Source organism: Lepus europaeus, chromosome 5, assembly GCF_033115175.1.
Source record: "Lepus europaeus isolate LE1 chromosome 5, mLepTim1.pri, whole genome shotgun sequence".
In the NCBI taxonomy this organism is placed as follows: domain Eukaryota; kingdom Metazoa; phylum Chordata; class Mammalia; order Lagomorpha; family Leporidae; genus Lepus; species Lepus europaeus.
Window position 1 is genome coordinate 25,657,381 of NC_084831.1, and position 12,561 is coordinate 25,669,941.

At 51.3% G+C, this 12,561-nt stretch overlaps 1 protein-coding gene across 1 annotated transcript in view; it reads right to left on the reverse strand.

Annotated features, from left to right (window-relative positions):
* CSMD2 (CUB and Sushi multiple domains 2) overlaps nt 1–12,561 on the reverse strand; it is a 615,632-nt gene that overhangs the window by 61,946 nt on the left and 541,125 nt on the right. The window contains exons 48-51 of the mRNA XM_062193240.1: nt 11,394–11,540; nt 6,055–6,243; nt 1,790–1,975; nt 830–1,024 (exon numbers count right to left, since the gene is read on the reverse strand). Of these exons, the coding sequence (XP_062049224.1) occupies nt 830–1,024; nt 1,790–1,975; nt 6,055–6,243; nt 11,394–11,540 (717 nt within the window). The remainder of the gene's footprint in view (nt 1–829; nt 1,025–1,789; nt 1,976–6,054; nt 6,244–11,393; nt 11,541–12,561) is intronic.

A 12,561-nucleotide genomic window follows, 5' to 3' on the forward strand; every position in this document is an offset into this window, starting at 1 on the left:
TCCTGGGCGACGGAAGCTCCGATTCCCCAGGTGCTGGGAGACAAGCCTTGGCTGTGGGCCCTTCTCAGAGAGCCTTGGAGGAAGGCCCTCTCACCTGAGGTCACACTCTCTGCCCAGCTGGCCTGCAGGCAGTCGAGGGACAGCATGAAGATGGTCGTCTGTGACAATTCTGAAAGGCGAGCCCAGCTGCAGCGCTCGCCGGGGTGTTGGCGGAGGCTGCCAGAGATTGTGCCAGCTCCGCTTCCCCGTGGCCCTGTCCCTTCCTCTTCCCCCACCACCTTCTGCAGGTGGTGACCCTGAGACCCCTCCTTAACAAACCTCAGCCTCGCAGTCTCTTCTCAGGGACACAGACTTTTATATTAAAGAGACAGGGGGAAAAACTGTTCATGGTGAAGGACAGGCAGGCAGGCTTAGGTGGCCTGTCCCCTAAGGGAACCTCATACTTCCTATGCACCCTTCCACTACAGGTGTTACCACAACCACTGCTTCATGACCACTTAGCATGGACACTGCTTCTCTATTTGTCTACCTGTCCAGTGGACTATATGCCCCTTGCAGGCAGGAACCACAATGCTATATCTTCACACCCTGCATCGCTTGGTAAATGGCAGGGGCCTGGGGAATGTGGAGTAAATGACTTTGTGCAGGGTCACCTGGAGAAAGGCAGCTGTTGATAGGACGACAAGAGACTAATGAGTGCTGGAAAGGAGGGCATAGGCCTGACTCCAGGTGAGTGACCGGGAAGAGGACCACGGCAGTCCCTGGTGATGCTGCCAGCTCAGGGAGGAGGCTGCTGTGCCACACTTGCCCACCCCCCTCCTGGGCTTACTCTGGCAGGTGGGCATGGAGTCGCCGAGGCTCCATCTGCCATTGGCCTGACAGCGGATGACTCTCTGGCCGGTGTAGTAGTAGCCAGGGTCACAGATGAGCATCAGCTGGGCTTGGAACTGGTACTGCGTCTCAAAGATGAGCCTCCACCGGCCATGTTCCACGCCGATGCTGCTGACTTCAGGACAGGTCACGGCTGGGGACACAAGGGGCATTCATTACTCATGGAAGAGGCTGCAGGAGTCCAGCTTTACGGGGGAGGGGGTCTCCACGCAGTCACAATGAGTCCAAGAATCAGTCCCTAGGCGGGCGTGGGAAGTAACGAAGTAGGCTGGGTGGAGGACACAGGATCCACCAAAAATAGGAACGATGGTGCTGTCACCGCGACTGTCGGGTGTGAGACTGGGGAAATGTCTCATCTGATCAGACCTTCAGTTTTCAAGGGAAGCCAGAAATCTGGAGTTTTGATGGAAAATTTCCTTATTTTAAAATGGTGGGAAGCAATTCAAAGCTTTTTTGTAAGCAGTGAAGGCCAAACCAAGCAAAACAAAGCAAAAACAAACAAACAAAAAACCAAAAAAACAAAACAAAACAAAACCCTGTATCTTTGGACTGGACATGACGCTGTAGGTGGCCAATGGTGTTGTCATTTTAGAGTTTTGTGGTCAGGGACATCCACACACTTTCTGACAATTTCTCCACTTAAAAGGCAGTGGACCAGGTTATTTATTAGTTATTTATTACTAGATTCCGGGTATTTTATGGAAACATCTCAGGGCAAAACAGTCTATGGATGGTTTGAGAGAAACCTCGAACGGGAGCGTAGGCTGGGATGGCACTGCCCCCCGCCTCCCACCCCTGAGCCCCCCCAACCCGCAGGTGCACATTTTTCCCTCATCACAGCTCTTCAGCAGCTTCCCCAGCCCCTCCTCCCTGCTGCCTGCACTCCCCAAGGACTCACGGACACACTGCGGGGGCACGTTGTGGTTGCTCCATCGGCCTGTATCCAGGCACTCCGCAGTGGCCTCGGCGCCTGCCTGGAGGTGGTAGCCTTCGCTGCAGCTGTACACAGCCTTGGTCCCCACGGTGTACTCCTTGCCAAACACCATTCCATTCTTGGGAGCCTCGGGAAGGCCACAGGAAAGAGCTGGCGGAGGAAAGGAGACGTCATGAGCACTTCTGGCTCAGAGAACAGAACGTATTTTTATGTTTCCTCTCCGCAGACAACCCTATGAAGATAACAGTCAACACTAAGAAGAGGGGAAAGTCTCAAATGGGAGGTCATCACCAGGGGCAACTGTTTTCGTATGTGGAAAATGGAATGCAGGTAGAAGTCTGCTGATGGAGTAAACGGAGCCAAGAAACCGCAGCCCAAGACACATGGGCAGGAGGCTTAGGGGGAGACCAACTCCTCTCCTCCCTGCCCCATAAATACCTGCCCTGCAGAGTGGAGAGGGCTTTCGTTTCCAGTGAAGGGGAGGAGTAAGAACTTCCTTGAGAGAGCAGGGGTTGCTGGGGTGGGTGTTTGCACCCCAGAGGAAAGCTCTTCTGATTCAAGGAGTCAGGGTTTCTCAGCCTAAACAAACTGTTCATCTCTATCACATCCTCAACAGCTCATTCCTACAACAGACCTAGTGGGCCAACACATCTGAATACACCAGCAACAAAGACCACCGCATCTGGCTCCTGGAAAAACCCATCTAGTCTTTACTGTCCATCTGTTTCAGAGGGAGAGAAGCAGACGCTGTGTTGGTGGGGGTGGGGAGCAGAGAGAACCAGAATGAGCACTCCATCTGCTGGTTCACTCCCCAAATGCCAGAAATGGCTGGGTCTGGGCTGAGGCTGGGAGCCAGGAACACAATCCAGGTTTCCCATGCGAGTGGCAGAAGCCAAATTACTCCAACCAGCACCACTGCCACCCAGGGTTGCATTAGGAGGAAGCTGGGGTCAGAGGCTGTAGCTGGGAGTGTAACTCAGGTACTCCGACATGGGTCACGGCCATCTCAGCCACAGGCTGGATGCCTGTCTCACCTCTACTCTGTAAATATGAATGCAACATCATCTGTCTGGATCATGCACGTGTGAGGAAAGCCAGCAGTGTGAACAAGAGAAACAAAGATAACATTGAAAAAATAGAATTGAAAAAATTGAAGAAAAAAACTCCTTAGGAATCAGAGCTCATTTAGGAAGCAAGATGCTCCATCTTTAAACTTCTGATAAGTAAGATCTCAAGAAAGTCACGGTGACATATGGTAATCACAAAATGAGAACAGAGTTCTTTGAAAAAAGAACAATAAAAAGAGAATAGGAAGACCTCTTGTAAATTAAAACTGTGATTGCCTACATAAGCATTAAATAGAAGGGTTTAAGATTATAAATTAAGAAAATTTACCATAATATAGACAAAAAAATCCCCCACAAGACTGAAAATAAGAATAAGAGACTCAAAATAGAGGATCAACCTAGAAGTTCAATATAACTGTTCATCGCTCCAGATAGAGAACAGAGAGTAGATGGGTTGGAGTCATCTTAGATAAAAACAATTCTCCCAGAGCTGGGAGACAGATACATAGATCTTCATACGGAAAGGGAGCAAAAGGGGTGTAAAGGGAACCCTTCTTGGATACATTGTCGTGGAATTTCAGAAGTCCAAAGACACATGCAAACGATCCCAAACAACCGCACACTCACAAGTTTTGAGAGGGAGAGAGGAAGGGAGGGAGGGAGGGAGGCAGAGAGAATAGATGACATAACCATGAAGGAATGAGAATCAGAGTGGCATCAGACTTCTTAGCCGCAACACCAGACCTTCAAAGGTAATGGAACGGAGCCTTTAAACTCCTGAGGAAACGGTTTTCAGTCTAGCATTTTTCCTATTCACAAGCATGTGTGAAGGCTAAAGTAAAGATATTTTCAGACATAGAGAGACTCAGAAGATTCACTTGTCATGAACCCTCTCTGAGGAATGTGTGTGTGTGTGTGTGTGTATTCCATCAAAGAAGGAGGAATTGACACTTTGAGATGCAAAGATTTTGAAGAGCCCTTGTCTGGACTGTTGAGGAACAGCTGTTTTGTTTTCATACTATTTGTTGAACTCTTTATTTAGTATAGAGTTAATCACTGTGTATAAAGTTAATTACAAATAGATCTTAGTAAAAATTAAGAATGGGAATAGGAGAGGGAGGTGAAAGAGGGGTGGGAGTGTGGGTAGGAAGAATTACTATGTTACTAAAGTTGTACTTATGAAATGCATTAAGTTTGTATTTCTTAAATAAAAGGTTTCTGGGGCGGGGAGAAGGAGGAATCCAAGACAGGGCAATACGTGGGATATTAAGTAATAGTACTAAGTCAGGAGTATAATGAAATCTCAAGGTGACAGCTCTGGAGAGAAATGTGCAGAGCAGATCTTATGGTCCTTGAAAGAAATTAATAGTCCCCAACCATTGCCTTGGGATGGTTTAGGAGCTACAGTGTCCAAGTGCCTCCTACTGCCCCCATGCCCACTCTCCATGGCAACTGGTTTAAACCTCAGACTTCCTTCACTCACAGCCAGAATGAGCTCAGGCAGAGGAAAGTCCCAATGATAAGGGCAAACAATGGTGATTTCCAGAACCAAGAGGAGGCATCAGGGGGTCCCATTACGCTACACTATAGAGCAGGCTGCAGGGAGAGGGGCTTGGATATCAAGATGGAGAACAGATCCAAAGGCTGCACCTGACACTGAAAGATGGGCAACAGAGCAATGAGGGAACAGGGGAGCACCTGCACCTGGGAATCTCCTAATGTCCACGCGCCAAGACCTTGAGCTTCCTCAGCAATACTAGATTAGCCAACTGTCACATCACGTCGCCTAGCTGCCCTGCCTCCCAGATCCTCACGAGGAGATACTTAGCTCCTCCCTGATGTGTTGCATCACAAAGTCAAAGCAGGTGAAGCAGATGGGCAGCAGACACTTCTTGTGGCCCGGCCTGGCCCCGCTCTTGTGGATAACTGAGCCAACAGAGGTAACTTCCCAGTCTGAGAGACTGGGAGCTTGAGTCTCGTGACAGAGGCTCTCAGGCCCAGAGGGGAGAGGGGCACATCCTGGGGTGGAGAGAGGAGAGGACACAAGCCCAAAGGATTTGAAACCTGTGGTCAGAGACAGACAAACAGACACTATGCTGAGAGAAAGAAAGGGGCTCGGGGAAGGAGAGAAGAGAAGAGGCACAGAATCTCTAATGGAGAGAAGGAAGCCATTGTTTGGGGAAGTCACAGAGAACTGGGAGAAGGCCAGGCTCTTCCTGGCCCTGAGTTATGTGGGACATTTCCCACATATGTTGGGGTGGGGGGAGGTTCACACACTGCACTTGAGGGGGCTGCAGTCTCCGTGGAGCCTTCTGGATTACGAGCGAGGGTATGTGCGGTTGGCCATGGAACCAGGGTTCCAGAAAATGCAGAGGCGTTGGGGGAGGTGCAGGGTGGGATTGGGAGAAGACACAGAGCAGTGCTGCAGTGAGTGGGCAGGAGCCTGGGTGGGCTGCATTTGGGTGGTGATGCACGATAACAGATGAGAGGCTTGGTAGCTCCAACAGGAGCTCTGGAAAACACAGATGTAGTTAGAGATGCTGACCTGGGAGCCCATGACTTTGTGTAATGATACACAAAGAGCTAATGAGATAGTAAGAATTTTGTACACTCAGGATTCTATTTTTGTGATCAATATATACAAGAACAAAGAAAATGTGCAAATGTTAATAGTGGTACAATCAAGTGATAGGATTATAGGTCAATTTTTCACTTTTTTTCACTATATAATTTTTCCCAGAATATGACATAAATTATAAAAAGCAATGCATGCAAGCTGCCTGGTGCACTTCCAGTGTTTATCAGCCCACTTGCTTTGGGAGCCCATGCCCAAACACCCCATCTCTGGGAGCCCTCTCTGGTTGTCCAGCAGGAGGCTGGTTCCTGCTTACCTTGGGTCTCCCACCACCCAGCTTATACCTCTGACACAGAGCTTCCGCACTCTGTCACCTGGCATTTCTGTGCTCACATACCCATTTCTCCCTGCCCTAAACACAGAGACTACTGTGCATATGCCATCCCCAGGGCTGGAGATATGACAGAGCCTCAAAAATGACCCATGAAGAAACCCACATTTGGCAGTGACTTGTCCTGGGACAAGCCCAAGATGTGAGTTGGATCTGAGCCAAGGTGTGCACACCCCACTTCCTGCCTGCTCCTCACCTTGGCAGAGAGGGATGGATTCGCTCCACAGGTGGTAGCCCTGGGGGTGCCGGGTACAAATGGCCATGCTGTGTCCCACCAGGCGGTATCCAGCATTGCAGCCGAAGTGGATGGAGCCGCCGGGCTGGGTGCTCGTCTGGCCCAGGATGAAGCCGTGCAGTGGGGCCCGAGGCAGGCTGCAGTAAGGGGCTGAACACAAGACAGGGCTCAGGGAACTGGACTCTGCCAGGGGGACATGGTCTTTCATGCTTGCCCCTGCCCCTTTCTCCTCTCTCCATCTCCTGTCTTCCTGCTGCCAGGTCCTCTGCTACGAGGAAGGTGTGAGTCATTTAGACAAACCAAAACACAACAACACAACACTACACAACACAACACAGGAAGATGGAAAACAACCCACAAAGCATGGGTCCCCACTGTGGTCTGAAGGCAGAACTGGTTGTAGGGCCAAGCTCAGCTCTCAAATCCCTGGAGCGCCACACCCCATGGCGCTGGTTCAGGAAGGTGTGACTGCAAGAGCGTCCCCTTCCTGACCTCACCAGCTCTGCAGCGTAGGACGAATCGGTGAGGCTTGTGTAGCTCCAGGTTCCTCGGCTGGACATCGGGGCTGTATCTACCTCGCAGGTTTTTGTGCTTGTCAATATCCCAGCACAGCAGAGGTCAGGACACACAGAGCTCAGCAAAGGGCCATCCCCCTGCTGTCTGCTCTTAGGGAATGGGACCAGGTGGACCTGGGGTAACCTGGACTGTGAACTTCCCTGCAGGGCTAGGGTTATGGCCTCAGGGTAGATCATTCATTGGTTCAACACATCCATCTCAAGTCTGTTATGTGTCAGGTGCTGTTCTCAGCGCTGGGACAGCACCATGAAGACAGCAGGGGAAAACCTGGCCCGGAGAGCTGGCATTACCAACCCTGCCAGGGGTCTGGGGTCAGGAGTATGTGAGTCTGGGAAGAGGATAACCAAAGGACCACTCTAACTTTCGCTTGTCCCTGGCGTCCTTGGCTGGGTCTCCAAGGCACACAGGGTCAAAGTGGGACTAGGACACCAAGGCCTTCACGGCCTCTCCACAGCAAAGGCCTCTGCTGCCGAACTTGGTGTTTATTTTTTAAATATATTTAAAATTTATCTATTTAAAATATGTATTTATTATCACTTTATTTAAAAAGTGGAGAGAGAAGGGGATGGGGAGAGAGAGGGAGACAGAGAGTGTGTGTGGGGGAGAGAGAGAGAGAGAGAGAGACAGACAGACAATGAATGAATGATGGAGAAAGATCTTCCATCTGCTGGTTCATTCTCCAAATGCCCACAGCAGCCAGCGCTGGACCAGGGCAAAGCCAGGAGCCACGGACGTCATCTGTTCCACACAGGTAGAGGGACTCAAGAACTCAAGTCATAATTTGTTGGCTCCCACGGTGTGCATTAGCAGGAAACTGGACTGGAAGCAAGGAACCAGGACTCAAACCAGGCACTTAGACATGGGTGTCTCAAATGGTGTCTTAATTTCTATGCCAAACGCTTGACCTTTTTTAATTTTTTTTTTTATTTGACAGGTAGAGTTATAGACAGTGAGAGAGAGACAGAGAGAAAGGTCTTCCTTCTGTTGGTTCACTCCCCTAATGGCTGCTACGGCCAGTGCACTGTGCCGATCTGAAGCCAGGAGCCAGGTGCTTCCTCCTGGTCTCCCATGCAGGTGCAGGGACCCAAGGACCTGGGCCATCCTCTGCTGCCCTCTCTGGCCACAGCAGAGAGCTGGACTGGAAGAGGAGCAACCGGGACTAGTACCCGGCACCCCAACCAGGACTAGAACCCGGGATGCCAGCGCCGCAGGCAGAGGATTAGCCAAGTGAGCCATAGCGCCGGCTCTTTTTTTTTAATTAAAATAATACTTATTTGAGAAAAAAAGGAGAGAGAGAGAGAGAGAGAGACAGACAGAGCTCCTGCCTGCTGGTTCACTCCCCAAAAGCCTGAAGAAGCTGGGGTTGGGCCAGGCCAAAGTCAGGAGCGGGGAACTCAATGCAAATGCTCCGCATGAGGGGCAGGAACTCACCTGGAGCCATCACGGCTGCCTCCCAGGATCTGCAGTGAAAGGAAGCCGGGATTGGGAGCTGGAGCTGAGGGTTGAACCCCGACATTTACATGGGACGCAGGCACTAAAGCACTAGGACAAACATCAGCCCCAACTTGGTGTCTTAAATTCCTCCCTACCATGTCAGATGTGTGTCCTTCTGTCCCATGTACTATGTACACTGCATCTATGTGCCCACCTCACCCAGGAACAAGAATCTTAGTTATAAGATATGGGGGCTGGCACTGTGGCATAGTAGGCTAAGCCTCCACCAGCATCCCATATGGGCGCCGGTTCTTGTCCTGGCTGCTCCTCTTCCAATCCAGCTCTCTGCTTATGGCCTGAGAAAGCAGTAGAAGACGGCCCAAGTGCATGGGCCCCTGCGCCCACGTGGGAGACCTGGAAGAAGCTCCTGGCTCCTGGATTTGGATCGACACAGACCCGGGATGTCTGAAGCAGCAGACAGAGAACCTTTCTCTCTGTCTTTCCCTCTGTCTGTAACTCTGCCTCTCAAATAAATAAATAAAATCTTAAAAAAAGTACACTTGGTCACCATGCGAGATGCATGGCTACTTACACAAGGCCACTGTGTTCTGATTCTTCAGTACTACTTGGTGCACGACGTCATCAATCCTCTTTCTACATGGCATGCATCCTGTAACTACAACGGACTCACGACTCCCAAACATGGCAGTCTTTGGACATCAAAGGCAGCTGCTCAGCAGCTTTCAGGTCTGATGTTAGCATCCGGCCTAGTGAAATGCACTGAGCTGCTAGCCAAGGGCACTTCCAAAAGTGTGTGGTGGGCTAGCGCTGTGGTGCAGCGGGTTAAACCGCTGCCTGTGATGCCAGCATCCCATAGGAGTGCCAGTTTGAAATCTGGCTGGTCCTCTTCCAATCCAGCTCCTTGTTATGACACTTGGGAAGGCAGTGGACAGCAGGAGATGGTCCAGGTACCTGGGCCTCTGCCATCCACGCGGGGGATCTGGATGGAGTTCCTGGCTCCTGGCTGGAGCCTGGCCCAGCCTAGCTGTCGAGGCCATTTGGGGAGTGAACCGGAGGATGGAGGATCTTGTTTTCTCTCTGTTTCCCCCTCTATGTCACTCTGCATTTCCAATTATAAAGAAATCTTTAAAACAAAAGTAGGTAGGAAATGGAACGCAAAGGTAAGTTTATTCTGGAGACCCAAATTATGAAATTCATGTATATCAGGGGTCTTCGTAAAGTTCATGGAAAGTGCACTTTTATATATGTATATACATATATACACTATGCATATATTTCACAATTTTTATACCAAAATAAGCTTATCTTTTAATCACATTTTCCACAAACTTTAAAAGTGCCCTTGTATTTCTCTTTTGCATGAGTTCAGCCTGGGTTCCCCCTGGGAGGCACTTTAAGGTTCCTTTTCCTCTATGAGGAAACTGAAGTCTGGAGCGGTACCGCCCTCATCTGTTCATCCTCTGGGCTGTGAGCGGCAGGGCTGGTCACTGGCCCTGGGGTACTGGTTGTGAGGGCAGCCCCAGCCTCCTCTGTGTGCATCAGAGGAAGGAGTGCCCAGGTGGCCCTGCAGAAGGGCCTGGACTCTGAGGCAGAAGAGTCTCTCCTCCCAGGCTCCCCTCAGCATCATCTGCTGGCTCTGCCCTGGGAGCCACATGCAGGATTCTTTCCACCTGTTCAGATGGACCTCTGAGTTTGAGCTGGTCTTGCAAGCAGGGAGCCTCATGGGAACCAAGAAAATGGGTATCTTGGGCAGGTTATAATTTTTAAAATATTTATTTATTTATTTGGAGGGCAGGGTGACGGGGTCGGGGGAGACACACACAGAGATCTTCCATCCAGTGATTCACTCCCCATATGGCTGCAATAACTAGGGTTGGATCAGACTGAAGCCAGGAGGCAAGGATCTCTATCCAGGTCTCCCCCATGGGTGGCAGGGGCTCAGATAGTTGGGCCATGTTCCACTGCTTTCCCAGGTACATTAGCAGGGAGCTGCATTGGAAACAGAGCAGCTGGGACTCAACTTGGCAGTCTGATATGGGATGCTGGTACCTGCAAGTGGCGACTTAGCCTGCTGTGCCACAATGCTGGCTCTGAAATGATAACTTGACATCTGATCAATGTTCTTCAAAAGTTTGTCCAGGGTGCTGGTGCTGTGGCATAGTGGGTAAATAGATGCCACCTACAGTGCTGGCATCCCACAAGACTGCTGGTTCAAGTCCCAGCTGCTCCACTTCCAATCCAGCTCCCTGCTAATGCGCTTGGAAAAGCATCAGAGGATGACTTTAAGTACTATGTATGGTCCTTGCACCCACATGGGAGATCTGGAGGATCCTGGCTTCTGCCTGGCCCAGCCCTGGGCAGTTGTAGCCACTTGGGGAGTGAACCAGCAGATGGAAGATCTCTCTGTCTCTCTATCTCCTTCTCTCTCTCTGTAACTCTGCCTTTTAAATAAATAAATATATCTTTAAAAAAATTAGTCCAGCATTTTTTGGAATTCAGGCCAAACACAGCCAGGGAAAAACTCCTGTAGGGGCCGGAACACAGTGAGACCCCTCCCACACTGCCTCTGGCCTTGCTGAGCCAAGGCAAGGTGCAAGGCACCCGCCTGCCTCCAAGGTAGCCAGTCATCAGGCAGCGTATCCAGTTTTCTTTCAACCTAGACAGCGGTATTTATGATGGAGTTCAGATAAATTCAACTTTTTCCATTTCGTCGAATCCCCTGGGTGACTTTTGGCTCATTAAAGATTTGTTGCGTGGGTCGGCACCTAGCAGGCCTGGCCTTTGACCTGACTCTGCCTGTACGTGGAGAGGGAGGCTCCTGGACTTGAAACGCAGCCTGTCCTTTGCTGCCTGCCCAACACTGGCCAGTTAGAGACATACGAATTCAGGTGTTGCAGTTTTAAGGACCTGTTGTCAACATTCCAGGTATCAATGGGATTCCCTGTAGACGCTGCTAGCCTTTCTTACAGAACAGTTACAGACCCAGGCTATAGGATGGCAACAAGAGTGGGCAGAGGGGAAAGTGGGGAAAGGGGGAGGGGCAGAGGAGGTAGGAAAGAGCCAAGGACCCTTATGCAGCTTCCCTGGTCCTGAGCTTCAGTGGTGGAGAGAGACAGCACAGGGACCCTCTGGTGAGGGACTGGAGGAGACAGGCTGCCTGCGTCCCACACAGAGCTAGCTGTCCTGATGAGGAGACAGCGCGGGGCGCATCTGGGGGTTGTGGGTGAGCAAGGTAAGGGGCCCTTCTCCAGTCCTGGCGACCTACTCACCCGAATACCGGATCTTGAAGCCCTTCCGGTTGTAGGCGTGGTCAGACGACCAGCGCAGGTACACAGAGTTGCTTGAGCTGGTGACAATCAGGGGAGCGGAGTAATTCCCACTGAGGGCCTTCAGCAGAGGACTTTGTCCTGAGGGCCCTGGGGGGAGAGGGACAGGGGATTACAGATCATCACGCTCTCCCGGAGACCCTCAAGTGCAGGCTGGGGCTCACGTGGCCACTTGCTGAGAGTCAGCAGCCTCACTTGTACCCAGCTCCTCTTGGTGCCCAGAGCTACTGCTCCAGGGACCCCCTCCTCTCCTGAACCGCGTCCTGAAACAGCACCCTGGGAAGTCCCTGCCTACCTCCAGAGGTGGCAGGTGCGATGGAGCCTATTTGCCATTTGGGCCTTGCCCAAGGCCAAGCTGATGGTTAATGAAAAAGCTGGGCACCCTACCTCTCTTGTGCACACCAAATACAGCTCCGTGCCTATCACATTGGGAAAAAAAAAAAAAAAACCCACCACTTATTGAAAGAATATACCGCTGGAGGAAAACATCTCACATCTCAGGATCAAAAGGAGCTCCCAGGGGCTCCTGGAGAAAGGCCTTCCTCTTCCTTTTCCCAGCCTCAAGTGTCTGGGACTGTATTCTTTGGGGGCTGGTTCACGGGGGCCAGAACATAAAGCTGAATAATCTGTAACATGGGATTATCACTCTGGGAAAAGCCCCGAGAGAAGCTGCTGGGACAGCTCTTGGAAGCTGGGAAAAATTCATGGACTCCTTAAACAGGCAGAGCCCTGGGAACTGCTGTGACCACGAGTGGAGGAGGGGTCCACAGACACGGAGAGGGGCCTGGGAGAGAGGTCTGCCGTGCAGACCAGGATGCCCACCAGCTGGCCGTGCCCGGACCACAGTCCACTTCCGAAAGCAACCAAGAATGCGCTGATGAGGCGTGAGCACCAGCGCCACTGAAAACCTGGGGAGTGGCTGTCCTCTAGGTGGAAACTGAGGGGAGGTGAGGCATCGTGGAACCAGGCTCCCCGGGGTCAGGGGCTTGAGGAGATCCGGGAAGATGCAGGCCAGGTAGACGCATGTAAGAGTCAGAAGCTAGACTGGTGCGAGTATTGACACAGACAGAAAAATTGGGGGCAGCAGGGAGGGTCTGACCCCCAGCATCTG